The sequence below is a fragment of the Phocoena sinus genome, chromosome 1 (assembly GCF_008692025.1).
Source record: "Phocoena sinus isolate mPhoSin1 chromosome 1, mPhoSin1.pri, whole genome shotgun sequence".
Taxonomy (NCBI): Eukaryota; Metazoa; Chordata; class Mammalia; order Artiodactyla; family Phocoenidae; genus Phocoena; species Phocoena sinus.
In genome coordinates this window covers 1,389,838-1,405,147 of record NC_045763.1, presented here as the reverse complement: position 1 = coordinate 1,405,147, position 15,310 = coordinate 1,389,838, and the positions used below count along the sequence as shown (strand labels likewise).

Here is a 15,310-nt window from a genome sequence, read left to right as displayed (position 1 = left end):
ACCGCGGTGGGGTCTAGCAAGAGGGGAAGGAGATTGGGCTCCACTCCAAATACAGCGAGGGCAGGCAGGTGAGGGTTTATAGCCGAGGGGCAGGAGGGGTCAGTGAATGGAAGATTTTACTAACAGGAAACATGGGGGCGGGGCGTGTCTGGCAAAACTAACCTAATGGGATTCTTGCTGAAGGCAGGTCAGGCAGTCAGACATCACCTGGGGGACAGTGAGGGGCGAGGACTGCGGTCTGCTACCGAGAGGGATCAGATATTCAAGGGGCAGGGGGACTTCTGGTTAAAACGACCACGCAGAGTTCTTGCTAAAACTGGATTTTACCAGGAGGTGCGGTGATGGGCCCAGCAGAAGCTGCAGGAGCCTGACTGAAGGCAGAATCGAGAGAAAATCTTACTCTGTATGTGTGTGTGTCCATGTGTGTGTGTGTCTGTGTGTATGTATGTGTTTTGTGTGTATATGTGTGTACACGTATATGTGTATTATGTCTATGTGTGTGTGTTTGGGTATATATATATGTCTGTATGCCTGTATGTGTGTGTGTGTGTGTGTGTCCATGGGTGTATCTGTGTGTCTGTGTATGCGTTTTTGTATGTGTGTGTACATATATGTGTATATGGGTATTATGTCTATGTGTATGTCTGTGTGTCTGTGCATGTGTGTATGTGGGTACGTATATATGTGTCTATGTGTGTCTGTGCGTATTTATGTGTTTTGTGTGTATATGTGTGTACATATATATGTGTATATGGGCATTATACCTGTGGTGTGTATGGGTATACATAGGTATATATGTCTACGTGTGTGTGTGTGTGTCTATGTGTGTCTGTGTGTATTTATGTGTTTTGTGTGTATATGTGTGTACATATATATGTGTATATGGGCATTATACCTGTGGTGTGTATGGGTGTATATGGGTATATATGTCTACGTGTGTGTGTGTGTGTCTGAGTGTGTGTTTGTGTGTATGTGTGTGTATGTCTATGTGTGTCTGTGTGTATTTATGTGTTTTGTGTGTATATGTGTGTACATATATATGTGTATATGGGCATTATACCTGTGGTGTGTATGGGTGTATATGGGTATATATGTCTATGTGTGTGTGTGTGTCTGTGTGTGTGTATGTCTATGTGTGTCTGTGTGTATTTATGTGTTTTGTGTGTATATGTGTGTACATATATATGTGTATATGGGCATTATACCTGTGGTGTGTATGGGTGTATATGGGTATATATGTCTACGTGTATGTAAGTGTGTGTGTGTGTGTGTATGTCTATGTGTGTCTGTGTGTATTTATGTGTTTTGTGTGTATATGTGTGTACATATATATGTGTATATGGGCATTATACCTGTGGTGTGTATGGGTGTATATGGGTATATATGTCTACGTGTGTGTGTGTGTGTGTCTGTGTGTGTGTATGTCTGTGTGTCTGTGTGTATTTATGTGTTTTGTGTGTATATGTGTGTACATATATATGTGTATATGGGCATTATACCTGTGGTGTGTATGGGTGTATATGGGTATATATGTCTATGTGTGTGTGTGTGTGTGTGTGTCTGAGTGTGTGTTTGTGTGTATGTGTGTGTATGTCTATGTGTGTCTGTGTGTATTTATGTGTTTTGTGTGTATATGTGTGTACATATATATGTGTATATGGGCATTATACCTGTGGTGTGTATGGGTGTATATGGGTATATATGTCTACGTGTGTGTGTGTGTGTGTGTCTGAGTGTGTGTTTGTGTGTATGTGTGTGTATGTCTATGTGTGTCTGTGTGTATTTATGTGTTTTGTGTGTATATGTGTGTACATATATATGTGTATATGGGCATTATACCTGTGGTGTGTATGGGTGTATATGGGTATATATGTCTACGTGTGTGTGTGTGTGTTTGTGTGTATGTGTGTGTATGTCTATGTGTGTCTGTGTGTATTTATGTGTTTTGTGTGTATATGTGTGTACATATATATGTGTATATGGGCATTATACCTGTGGTGTGTATGGGTGTATATGGGTATATAAGTCTACGTGTGTGTGTGTGTATGTGTGTGTATGTCTATGTGTGTCTGTGTGTATTTATGTGTTTTGTGTGTATATGTGTATACGTATATATGTGTATATGGGCATTGTACCTGTGGTGTGTATGGGTGTATATGGGTATATAAGTCTACGTGTGTGTGTGTGTGTGTGTGTCTGAGTGTGTGTTTGTGTGTGTGTGTATGTCTATGTGTGTCTGTGTGTATTTATGTGTTTTGTGTGTATATGTGTGTACATATATATGTGTATATGGGCATTATACCTGTGGTGTGTATGGGTGTATATAGGTATATATGTCTACGTGTGTGTGTGTGTGTATGTCTATGTGTGTCTGTGTGTATTTATGTGTTTTGTGTGTATATGTGTGTACATATATATGTGAATATGGGCATTATACCTGTGGTGTATATGGGTATATAAGTCTACGTGTGTGTGTGTGTGTGTGTGTGTGTGTGTGTTTGTGTGTATGTGTGTGTTGTGCGGCAGGGGTGGGGGGAGTTTCCCAGTGCTTTGGTTCCTGTTAAGAGGATTCACACACTTGGGGCCCCTCCAGCCCGTCTTCCCTTAGGCACCTGCCTGGGGGCCTGCAAAAACAGCCTGTGGTTCCGGCTGCTCTGGGGGACCGCCTCCCCTCCTCGGCACCAGGGTTTGAGGCTGGCTGTGTCCCCAGGGATCTCCTGCAGGGCGGGGTTTGTTTCTGGTGTACCTAGTAGCGAGACTTGTAGGGCCCCCCGGGTGTCTCCATGGGGTCCTGGGCTGGCGCACTCCTCTCCTCCCCATGGAAACAGGAGGTCACGTGATCCAGTCTGGCCAGCACCTGCCAGGTGAAGGAGATGCGCTGTGTTCCCACCTGTATAGAGTTTCTGGCCTGAGAGACCAAATGTATGAAAGGGCAAGGGCCAGACCGTGTATAAAAATACAACTCTGACCCCCGGTCTGCAGCCAGGCGGCCAGGCCGTCACCTACAGGAACCAGCACAGGAAGCCAAACAGTAACTCCTGTAACGATCTGCGACACAGCCAACCTGACCCGTCACTGGCAGCTCCCTAGGTTTTGTCCCTGCTCCCAACTCAGGACCCAAGAAAGCAAGCCCAGTGTGCCCCCACCAGCCACGTGGGACACCCTGCTTCTCGCTCCCCCAGGCCCCGGCCCCCATCAGGGCGCCCTTGGGGCCGCCCCCCTCCCCCTGGACCGCTCCCCTCCCAGCCCACCCCTCCAGGTCAAGCAACCAACCGGCGAGGCCCTCCCCACCCCAAGCCTCCACCCTGTCAGTAGCGGGCCAGCTCTATTCCCACCTTCGCGGGTTCTTGTGCCAAGTTCTCCCAAGCTTCCTGGGTGCCCCCATGCTGGGAAGCTGTGCTCCGTGCTCTGTCAGCAGTTCAGTCCACCCGATGCTGGAGCTGGAGGGCACGCGGGCTTCCCAGCCGCCGGCGTGGACCCCCACCCCTGCCTGTTCATGGCCTTCCAGAGTGCCGCCTGGGCTTCTCTGAGCTTCGGGGCCTCCCCTTCCACACCCTTGTCCTGGTGGCGCCTGTGCTTTCATCAGCCCCAGGCCCCTTTCCCGCCTGCATCCCGTCTCTGCTCTTTCCAGGCCCCTGCGTGTCCTGTGCCGGGAGGGTCAGGCTCCGCGCTGGGCGTCACATCCCCGCGGGTCCGTGTGCCAGCGGGTGTCACGCCCGCCCCCCACCTCCCCGCCAGGGCATCGGGTGAGCGACCGCTCCCTCCCCTCTCAGGCGAGATAGAAAAGCGAGACTCGCAGCCCCTGCTGGACATCCTGAAGGTGGTAGGAGGCTGGCCAGTGGCCACGGACAAGTGGAGCGAGAGTGTAGGTAAGGCAGGGCCTGGCGGCCTCGCATGGGCGGGTTGCCCCGGGCCTGGTGGCGGCCTCGCGTGGGCGGGGGGCCCCGGGCCTGGTGGCGGCCTCGCGTGGGCGGGGGGCCCCGGGCCTGGTGGCGGCCTCGCGTGGGCGGGGGGCCCCGGGCCTGGTGGCGGCCTCGCGTGGGCAGGGGGCCCTGGGCCTGGTGGCGGGCTCCCAGCGGCTGGGCCCCTCCGCTCTGCAGAGGGTCATCCCTTCCAGAGCCCTAGGGAAGGGCCGGGGCCCCGGCTCTCAGCGTGGGCTCTGCTCCCTGCTCTCGGGGGGTGGGGGGTGCAAAGCGCTGCTCTCTGGGCCCTGCTGATCCCCGTGGACTCTGGACGAGGGGCCGGGCTAGGACCCCAGGTCCTGACAGGTCTCCAGCACGGGGTGCCGGCCCCCAGGCGCCCGGTGGGAACTGGAGCAGCAGCTGGCCGTGATGAACGCACAGTTCAACCGGCGGGTCCTCATCGACCTCTTCATCTGGAACGACGACCAGAACTCCAGCCAGCACGTCATCTATGTATGAGCCGCGCCGGGGGGACCGGGCAGGCCGGTTCCCCTGGGCCTGGCTGGGGGCTCCCGCAGGGCAGCGGGGAGACAGCTGTTACCCCGGGGGGCGGGTGGCCCGCGAATGCTCCCAGGGCCCTGCTGTCATCCACACCTGCAGTTCAGGGGACCTGTGCCGATGGTCTGGGTTTCTGCTGGGCCTTCCGGGGCCCGTGCCATGACCAGAGGGGCGGCCCAGGTGCCGAGCTGGTCCTCGGGACGGTCCGTCCAGGCCTTTGGCAGCAGCGCAGAAAGCCCGACCTCAAAGAGCCACCACTGGCCACAGATAGGCCACAGAGGACCCCGCGTGGAATACACACTCCACTCTGGGAGGAGGGCTGTCCGAGGCCCCGTGGGTGGCCGGCACACCCTGGCCACCCCTCAGCCCACCTGCGGTCCAGCCCCAGAGCCGGGGTCGGGGCCCAGTACCTGCACACGCTCCAGATGGAGCGCCCGTTCCCACCAGGCACAGCATGGGGAGAGGAGAGGGGAGAGGGCTGGGCCCACCTCGGCAAGCCTAGGGGTGTCCCGGCTCCATGCCCAGGGTCCCACGCTCTGTCTCCAGATAGACCAGCCAACCCTGGGCATGCCGTCCCGAGAGCACTACTTCAATGAGGGCAGCGACCAGAAGGTGAGTCAGGGGCAGCCAACGCTGGACCTGCCCCCCTGGCGCTCTCCCGCCGGCCCCTTCCACTCTGGGCACCCTCCGCCCGTCACTCCAGGGCCCACCTGTGGCCCGGCTCCCTGTGTGTCGCTCGACACCAGCCCCACAGCTAGCCTTTGTGGGCACCTGCGTGGCTCAAGCCCGGCACTGAGGGCTGGACATGCAGACGTGAACCCCTGCCTTTGTCATCATCGTAGGGGTGTCCCTGAACCCCCAGGGGAAGGCTCGGGGATCCACTCAGCCCTGCAGCCCCGAGGGGCACACCTGCCATCCCCATCTCGCCAGGGCAGGACTGCGGTCCACACCACCGTCTCACTGCACGTGGCCTGTAGAGATCTGAGTGCAGGCCACCGGGCCCTGAGCCTGCTCCCAGAGCCACCCTCCTCCTGCACCCAGGAGAAGACAGATGGGGAACTGAACAGCAGCAAGGCGCGCGGGACAGGGCCGAGGGGTGTGGAAGGAGGAGTCGGGGGGAAGGCCGGGGAGCAGACTGAAAGACAGGAGGTGACATGGCCCACGGCCTGGAAGCAGTGTGGTGGGCCTCGTGGAGGAGGTGGGCTGTGAGCTAGGCTGGGAGGGTCCAGCCAAGAGAAAAGACAAGCGTGGCCAAAAGAAGGAGCTGTGGAGTGGGCAGTGGGGCTGGGAGAACAGCCCAAGGAACCCAACTCAGAGCAGCAGGGACTGGGGCCCCTGCAAGGGCTCACGCCTGGCAGCCATGGATCAGACCCGGCAGCTGCTGGCCAAGACCGGCCTGGCGGCATCAGCCCAGCCTGATGCCAAGTAACTGGGAAGACGTGGCCTCTGTGGTCCCTGCCTGCAAATGAGGAACCCCCCCCCGCAAGACAGGCGCCAAGAAGGTGGGTCCAGGAGGGACACACAGCCTCAGGACCCAGCTCCTGACGCCCAGCCTAGGCGAGCCTGGCTACGGCAGCCCACCTGAACCCTGGCGCCCGATGGCTCTGGGCCTTTACTAGCACCTACTGTGTGCCCCGCACTTTATATGCAGCCGTGCCGCCCGCTGGAATAGGTCTCCGGTCCCGTGCGAGCTGCTCACACACAGGGTCACACGTAGAAGGGATGCAGCAGGGAGCCCGGCGCTGAGCGTCTGGCTGTGGGTCGGCAAGCAGCCCATCCAGCAGGTGTGGGGAGCAGGCGCCATCCACCCACGGGGCTCACAGCCTCCCACCCGCCGGCTTGCCAGCAGCATGAGTCCCAGCGCCGAGGGCCCCTGGTCTGGGGGGCGTGGGCCGTCTGGAACCCCCAGGCCGATGAGCGTCCCGAGGGCTGCTTTGTGGCATATGCCCACCCCACCCCCACAGAGAGCTCCGTGGGGGACAAGGTGCCCGAGGCTGCCAGACTGTGTCCTGCACCCTTTGGCTCAGGTACGGGAAGCCTACCTGCAGTTCATGATGTCGGTGGCCACAATGCTTCGGGCGGACATGAACCTCCCCCAGAACAGCGACCTGGTGCGGGAGGACATGGCCCAGGTGCTGGAGCTGGAGACGCAGCTGGCCAACGTGAGGCCACGGACCGGGGGCGGACGGGGTTGGGGGGATCAGGCCAGCTGCCCCGCCCCTGTGACCACCCACCCCGCTGCAGGCCATGGCCCCCGAGGAGGAGCGGCAGGACGTCACCGCCCTGTACCACAGGATGGACCTGGAACAGCTCCAGAACAAGTTCGGTCTGAAGGTGAGCCCCAGCCGTACCCGCCCCGCCGCTCTCCCCTAAGCCTCAAGTACGCCCACCCCAAGCAGGGCCCACGGGACGGGTCACCCAAACAGGGACACGTCCACACGAGGACGGCAGGTGTCAGCTGGCTGCCTGGGGATGCGGGGCCACCCGCCTGTGAGGTGCCTGCTGCGACGTCCCAGGTCTTCCGAGCGGGAGAGTGGCCTGCGAGGGGCTGCTGACTCGCCCGCCCGAGTCAGGCAGGCCCCCCGCCCAGGGCTTCCTGTCCCCAGGCCCGGCTCGGGGCCCCAGCGCAGCTCTGCCCCTGACAGAGGGCCCCACGGCCAGACCCTCGGACCCTCCCCTCCCGCTGGCCAGGCCCGGGAAGGGGGAGCTCAGCCCTGCACCCCTCAAGGCCCCGCACTCACTCAGCCTGTCCTGAGCCGTCAGAGGGGCCTCCTCCTGTGGAAGGAGGGTCCAGACATGGCTCTAGCCACCGCCAGCTGACTGCGGCGACCAAGGCCCAGGTCAGGGGGAGACGGTGCAGCTGGGGACGGAGCCCCCCATCAGAGGCAGGGCCTGAATGTCCTTCCTGTGACCAGAACACCTAAGTGTCTGGAACCACAGAACAAGACGGGAGAACTCGGGGAGACCCTGCCCGGGGATCCCGCACCTGGTGCTCCAGAAGGCCCTGTTGTCCCCCGCGCTTCCTTCCCGGCTCCCAGTGCTGGCCTGCTGTGACACCACCCCGCACCGCCAGCCAGCTCGCCCCCTCCCAGGCGGGCACTTTGAGGGGCCAGCCGTGCTCTGGCACCGACTCCATCCATAAACAAAGCAGGCAGCCCCCTGCCCAGGGCTTGGGTGGGGGAAAAAGAGATGTGGCCTGCAGAGTGTGTCGGAGAGCAGGCAAGGCGGGCACAGAGGAACAGCGAGTGAGTGCCAAGGTCCTGAGGCCGGGGCTGCAGGGCAGCTGGGGCCGAGCCGAGGCCAGGGAGGGAGGGTGGACCGTGTCGGGCCTCCGGGGCCATTTTGAAGGCACCGGCTTTGATGGGACAGGACTTGACTCATAGCGAAGAGAACCTGGCTGCTGAGGACCCAGGGAAGGGACTGAGGGCCAGAAGCAGGGAGACAGGTCAGGAGGCTACAGCACAGCCTAGGCGGGACCAGGTGGCGGCCTGGGACAGCGGCAGCGGAAGGGCTGAGAGGCGTGGCTCGTGGATTCATTTGGAAGGGAGAACAGCAGGACATGCCAATGCACCAAACTTGGGAAGTGAGAGGAAGGGGGGACGCAGATGGCCAGAAGGTGCCGCGGAGACGCCCCGGAGCAGGGGTGGCCACGTGCAGGAACGCAGGCTCAGGATGTCTGGACTATAATGCGTTCATAGAGCTTAGAATTGCCACACGTGAGCCCCTCCACACAGCCCCCTCCCTGCCCTCCTCCCCAAAGCAGCCACCACCCGGCCTCCACCGCACGCGGGCGCCAGGCTGCTCTCTCCTACGTTCTGTAGGTGAGACGACTTCTCACCGTCGTCACGCCTCATCTCGCTGGGGCAGCGGCGGCCTCTCAGTCACCCTGATCCCTGTGCGATCGATGCTAAGAACACACAGCAGCTGTGCTCCTGGTCTGCTCCTGCTGGGCCTCTGGCTGTTCCACTTCCGGACTTTTCTGAGCGATGTTGCTACGCTCACTCCCATGCACGCCTTTTGGCACACACGTGCGAGCATTCCTGTCAGGTGTCCGTAGGGACGAAGTGGCCAGGTCTTAGGACACAGGTCATTCGAAAATCATCATACAGATGTACCCTCCCCAACAGGAGCGTGTGAAACACCCCCTCCAGTGCTTGGCGGTGCTCATTCCTTCCGTCTTAGCCCATCTAGGGATGTGTTGCAGGTAAACATGTGGAATTTCATCTGGGTTGGATTTGACTTTCCCTGAGCACTGCTTCACACTGACTGGCCAGCGGTGGCCCCCTTTCGTGAAGTGTCTGCTAAGGCCTCTTGCCCATCTGCACTACTGGGATATCTGCCTTCTTCTCACTTTTAGTTCTCTGAATACATTGGGTGTGAGCCCTTGGTCAGTGTCTGTGTAGTAAATGTCCTTTCCAGTGGGCAGCCTGCTATTTCACTTTCATAGTGGTTCTTTTTTTAAAAGGAGGGCTTAAAATAGTCCAGTTTATCCAAAGACGGATGCATCCTGTCTCTATGGCTAGCGTTCATTGTGTTCTGCTTAAGAAATCTCTGCCCGCCAAGGTTGTTTAGGTCGACAGTCTACCTTGAGTTGTTTTTTATGTACAGTGAGAAGGAATTGTTTCATCTGCTCCTTTTGGCTGTCCAGATGATCTAGCACCATTTATTGAAAAGACTCCCCCATTAGCCATTGTGCCGTGTGCCAACTTGATTAAAGACCGAGTGCCTTTTTGCGCGCTTGTGCCTGTGTGCAGGTCTAGGTCTGTGCGTTTGTACCCGTGTGTGTATTTCTGAACTCTCCTCTGTTCCAATGGTCTGTCTATTCACGTGCCGGAACCTACCGCCTCCATTGCTATAGCTTTGTGATAAGTTTTGATGTCTACCAACTTTGTTCTTCAAATCCATTATTCTTGATCTTTTGCATTTTCTTACAAGACTGTCAGCTAGTCAATTACACACACACACACACACACACACAAAATGCTGCTGAGATTTTGACCGGGATTGCTTGAAATCTAAGCATCGATTTGGGGAAGATCCACATCTTTCCAAGGTTGAGTCTTCCGATCCATGAAACTTCTATATAGTTACTTCCATATATTTATGTTTTCTTTCATTTCTCTCAATAAGTTTTATAGTTTTCCACTTCAAGGCCTTACATATCTTTCATTACATTTGTTCCTGGGTCCTTGGTTTTTTAATATGATTGTAAATAGTATCATTTTGCAATTTCTCTCATTGTTTGTTGCTAGTATACGGCAATACTTTGTATACAGCAATTTTACTCAAAGCATGTAGTAGTTCTAATAGTTTATCCTTTAATATGTTATAGACACAGAATCATGTCCTTTGTAAAAAAATAAGTTTTATGTCTTCCCTTTTCAATCCTTATTAATTTTTTTCTGAACTGGCTAGGACTTTCAGCATAAGGCTGAAGTCATATCTTGTTTCCCTCCTGATCTCAGAAGAAAAGCTTTGCAACATTTTGCAAGCGTTCATTTAATTTTGTTTGCTGTAGAATTTTGTGGGGTTTTGTTTGTTGCCACTGTTGCTGTCGTACAGACCCTTTTATTAGATTACAGAACTTCTATTTCGATTTGCTGAATCTTTTTCGTGAATAGTCAATTTTAATATGCCTTATCTGCATCTATTGAAATTACCATGTGATTTTCCTTCTCTGTTCAGTTACCATAGTGAATTATATTGATTTTCAAATGTTACACCACACTTGTATTCCTTGAGTAAATCTAATTTGGCTGTGTTGCATTATCCATTTTATATAGGTACGGATGAATTCCAATTGCTAATATTTTGCTTAGAATTTTTGTATCAATTATCATAAATGAGACTGGCTTATTTTCTTTTCTTTTAATGTCCTTATTTTGGTATTAAGGTTATTCTTGGCCTCACAAATCAAGTTGAAAGAGTTTTCTCTTTTTTCCTTCTCTGGAAAGTTTAAGATTGGTGGTATGTCTTCCTTAAATGTCAGATAGTATTCACTGGAAAAGCCAGATGAGTCCAGAAATTTCTATGTGGAAACATTTTAAATTAAATAATCCAGTTTCTTACATACGAAACTATTTATATTTTCTATCTCTTCTTTCATTTTTTGCTGAGTTGTGTTTTTCCAGGAATTCTTCCATTACACTTGGATTTTCCAATATATTGCCATAATCTCTTTTCACTGTTTGTAGGCTCTGTAGTAATGTCACCCACCTTTTTCCTGATTCTGATTACCTGCACCTTCTCTCTTATTTTTTGAATATTCTTTAGAAGGGGCTGGGTTTCTTGGATGCCCAAGAACTGTGTCTACCTCTCCATCTCTCCCTCTTTCTCCTCACTCCCTCCTTCTCCAGGGATTTAACTGGACTCTCTTCATACAATCTGTGCTATCCTCTGTCAAAATCGAGCTGCTGCCAGATGAGGAAGTGGTGGTCTATGGCATCCCCTACCTCCAGAATCTTGAAGACATCATCGATGTCTACTCACCCAGGTGAGGCTCAAGGAAGGTCCCAAGAGGTGTCAGCATCTTTCCCCTGCTCTCTCCTCATCCCCAACAGTTCCTCCTCTCAGGAGAGGACCCCATAAAGCATTACTCTGAGGCACGAGGGACATGACGGGGTCAAATGTTTGTGGCCAGTGGAACCTTACGTTAGAGATGCGAACCCCTCCTTGAGTCATCCAGGGGCAAGCAGGATGTATCTGTGGGTCGTCTTGGAGATTTTCTCCACCACCCTGAAGTCTCTGTTTGGTGTGGAGCCTGCTGTCCAAGGGCCCATAAACCACACCCTCTCCCTGGGCAAACGGCGCGCACCTGTTCTATCCGCTGCCCTCTGCCTCCTGCCCCAGGACCATGCAGAACTACCTGGTCTGGCGCCTGGTGCTGGACCGCATCAGCAGCCTGAGCCAGAGATTCAAGGATGCACGCGCAAACTACCGCAAGGTGAGTGATGCCCTGCCCCTGCACCGAGCCTGGACTGTTTCCTTGTTAACACTGACCACCTGCTGTGGGCCAAGCACCAAGGTCCACCCTGGGATCAGAGCTGTGATCCAGGCTCATGAGACACGCCCTCTCGGGGCAGCCTAACAATAAGCCATCGACAAAGCACAATCTGTTCTTTCAAGACCAGCAAGTACGATGTGAGGGGAGGGGGTGAGGGCAGGGAGAGCCTCTCTGTGAAAGTGACCGTGGAGACCTCAAGGCACGAACGACCCAGGCCAGATTCCCAGGAGCAGAAACAGCTAGTGCAGAGGTCCTGGGGCAGGGACCCCGGGGTCACACGGGGGAAGGAGGGAGATGAGGTCGGGGAGGAGGGGGAGGCAACCATGGGCCAGAGCAGTATGCGATTCCACGTGCACTGAGAGCCACTGGGGTGTTAAGAGCGGGAACCACAGTCCGGTGTCGCGCCTGGTGTGGTCATTCTGGCCGCTGCGGGGGCACAGGCCGGGTGGACGCAGGGGTCCGGCCCCGATCGGGGAGATGGGGGCAGAAGCTGTTGTGGCACCCAGGCCTCCTGCTTTGCTGTCTTGGGCTGAGGACGCTATGAGCCAAGCGTGGAGAAGGGAGCTGAATCCCAGAGCTCAGAGGACAGAGAATGAGTCACACTGACTTGCTAAGAGGCAGGACACCCCACAGCCCCGGAACGTGTGGCCAGATGCTGGGCAGAGCTCCGAGGGGGCCAAGATTGGGGGCCAGAAATCTGACAGGGGGCACATTTCCATCTTGTGCCCTGTGTCCCCAGGGACAGATGGGCAGACATTCTCATCGTCATTTTGGAGACGGGAAAACCAGGGCCCAGACAGCTGGCGGCTCACGGCTGAGCTAGACAAGGCCCCCAAGGTCAACGCCAGCCTGTGCTTTGGGGTAGGGCTGGAGTCCTTGAGAGCAGAGTCGGCCAGCCAGCCAGGCCACGGTGGCAGGGACAGGGGCCAAGGAGGAACTTGGGGCCGGGCAGGGCACCCAAACTGCACACCCGGTCCTCCCACACCAGGGGCGGTGTTCACAGGGGGTGTCTGAGTTCACCAATGTCCCCCACTGGCCCCTGGGCACGCTGGGGCCGAGGCCAGGGGAGCAGACGTTGGTAAACGTGGTGAAATGAAACGTGCCAGGCGCTGTACGGCACGTCGGTACAGGAGGTGCGCTGGCGGGAGTGCGTCAGCTACGTCAACAGTAACATGGAGAGCGCCGTGGGCTCACTCTACGTCAAGGAGGCCTTCCCCAGGGACAGCAAGAACATGGTGCGTGCCCGGCGACCCCGCCCTGGGCCAGGAGACACCAGCCCGTGGCACCTCTCGCCCCAGCAGCGCCTGTGTGCTCAGCGGTACCGGGAAGCATGTGTTTGCCTGGCGCCCCATCACACAGTGGGATGCGGGGAAGCCTTGCCCGCCCCAGGCCTCTGGCCCCCAACAGCTATTGGCCCCGACCCCCAGCCCTGAGGGCCTGCCTGGGAAGGGGGCAAGTTATACGAGGTGTGGGTTCAGGGCCTGGCAGGCCCCAGGCCCACCCAGGACAGAGTGCTGCCGTGGGGACCCTGTCCCAGGGGGTCAGATCCCGCCCCCAACCCCCCACCACGTTCGGAGTGGCCCCCTGCAGAGACCCCAATGCCGATCAGCCGGGCACCAGGGTCACGTGCTCCCCCCAGGTCGGAGAGCTCATCGACCAGCTGCGGGCAGTGTTCGTGGAGACCCTGGACGAGCTGAGCTGGATGGACGAATCATCCAAGAAGGCGGCCCAGGAGAAGGTGGGCAGGAGGCTGGGAGAGGGCGGCCCCGGTGTGAGGGGCACAGGGTAATCGTCGCCACTCCTTCTTCAGAGATGAGGGCAGTGAGCCTGGCGGTGGGGGGCTCAGGAAGGGGCTGCGGGCAGAGGTGAGACCCCCCCAGCAATGCGCGGGGGCGGCCACGGCCACAGGGAGCAGGACCCCCTCTGGGCTGGCGTGAGAGCAGCCAAGCAGCTCTGCCCAGCCCGACCCCAGACCCCTGGCTGGCAGCCAGGTGCGAAGGTCGGTCTCTGGTCGAGCCCTTCCACGTTCTGTCCCCATTAGCCTCCCCACAGCCTGCAAGGAGGGCGAGTCCCTTAGCCCCTTACCCACACGGCGGGGGCAAAGCCAGGATGCCCACAGTGGGGTGGGCAGGGACCGGCCCCCATCTCCTCCCTAGGCCATGAGCATCCGGGAGCAGGTTGGGTATCCCGACTACATCCTGGAGGAGGGAAACAAACACCTGGACGAGGAGTATTCCAATGTGCGTGCCACCCACACAGCCCCACCTGTCCCCTGGCCCCAACCCAACCCGCCCCTGAGCCAGCCCCCAAGGACCTTGGGTCCTCAACTACCGGGGGTGGATTCCGTCCATAACTCAGCCACTTGGCCGCATGCTGGGGCTCTAGCATCACCTTCTATTACAGATGGGGAAACCATGGCTGGGAGGGACTTGGATCTTGCCCGGTAAATGCACAGAGCCAGGCTTGGCCCTTAGTCCACTGCATGCAGAGCCTGTGGGCCACATTTGGGACTGCCTGGCGAGTCCTGAGGCCAGTCCCCAGCCGCCCTTGACCTCCCTTACCCCCGGGCCCCTCGAGGACCCCGCACGCATGCCCACCCGTCTCCTGTAGCTGAACTTCTCGGAGCACCTGTACTTTGAGAACGGACTGCAGAATCTCAAGGCTGGCGCCCAGCGGAGCCTCAAGAAGCTTCGGGAGAAGGTGGACCAAAACCTGTGAGTGGGGATGGCACAGGGGAGGGAGGCAAATGGGCCAGTGGGGGAGGGCGATGGGTCTGACTCAGAGCCCCCCTGCACCCGCCCTCTGCTTCTGGGGTCCCAGGGAGAAGCCAGGGCTTTGGACTGGCCTAGACCCTGCCCTGGCCGTTGGCCGTGCTGGCCTCGTGGCATGACCGCTGTGCATGGGTCAGGGTGGGCTCTGGGCAGCTGAGTAGGGGGACCTGGAGGGCAGGCCCAGGAGACCTGGGCTCTGAATGACCCACTTGTCTATCACAGCTGGATCATCGGGGCCGCTGCGGTGAACGCGTTCTACTCCCCAAACCAAAACCAGATTGGTATGTTCACCCCGCGCCCCATAAGCCCTGCCGTCTTGCCTTCAGAGCCTAGGTTTTCTGCTCTGTAAAATGCGGCAGGGGATCATAACCTTTACCCCCCCGGCCGTGAGGTTAAATGCCAGGACGCCTAGGTGCGCCCACCCCGAGCCTGGCGCACAGGTGTGCTCACCCACAGCTTACTCCGTCCCCCACCGCCTCCTCGCACAGTGTTTCCTGCCGGGATCCTCCAGCCTCCTTTCTTCAGCAAGGAGCAGCCACAGGCCTTGAACTTTGGGGGCATCGGGATGGTGATTGGGCACGAGATCACCCACGGCTTTGATGACAACGGTATGGGGCTGCCTGGAGGTCAGAGCTGCACCTCCAGTCACAAACACACCCCTCTCACCGCTGCGCGGGGGCCCCCTGCCTGGTTCCTGCCTGGTTCCAGGGGCCTCCAGCTGCCACCCAGCGAGGCTGGCTTTCCCATTGGGCTAGACCAGCGAAAACTTCTGAGGGCAGCCCCATGTCCCCAGGGTCCAGCGCTCCCCTCCCCTGGGGTTTAGAGAGTGCGGACACCACAGCAAGGCTCCTTAGTCCACAGTGCCTCTGGGGTCCTGTGACCCAAGACCCCAGGCCCTGACCTTGGGGATGGCATGGACACCACTGAAGCCTTCCGTCCCCCAGGGTCTGAGCAGCCCCGTGACAGGGGGCCCATCCTCTGCTCACATGAGCTCTAGACACTGGGGTTCCCGGGAGGACGTGGGGGAGAGGCTGGCGCTGCGCAGGCCGGGCCTTGTGGGCAGCCCCCCGCCCCCG

At 57.4% G+C, this 15,310-nt stretch overlaps 1 protein-coding gene across 1 annotated transcript in view; it reads left to right on the top strand.

Moving 5' to 3' along the window:
* MMEL1 (membrane metalloendopeptidase like 1) overlaps nt 1-15,310 on the top strand; it is a 33,336-nt gene that overhangs the window by 16,396 nt on the left and 1,630 nt on the right. The window contains exons 6-18 of the mRNA XM_032648330.1: nt 3,774-3,869; nt 4,297-4,415; nt 5,007-5,072; nt 6,488-6,622; nt 6,705-6,794; nt 10,817-10,953; nt 11,310-11,403; nt 12,570-12,698; nt 13,103-13,201; nt 13,620-13,703; nt 14,074-14,177; nt 14,457-14,515; nt 14,723-14,842. Coding sequence (XP_032504221.1) covers nt 3,774-3,869; nt 4,297-4,415; nt 5,007-5,072; nt 6,488-6,622; nt 6,705-6,794; nt 10,817-10,953; nt 11,310-11,403; nt 12,570-12,698; nt 13,103-13,201; nt 13,620-13,703; nt 14,074-14,177; nt 14,457-14,515; nt 14,723-14,842 — 1,332 coding nt within the window. The remainder of the gene's footprint in view (nt 1-3,773; nt 3,870-4,296; nt 4,416-5,006; nt 5,073-6,487; nt 6,623-6,704; nt 6,795-10,816; nt 10,954-11,309; nt 11,404-12,569; nt 12,699-13,102; nt 13,202-13,619; nt 13,704-14,073; nt 14,178-14,456; nt 14,516-14,722; nt 14,843-15,310) is intronic.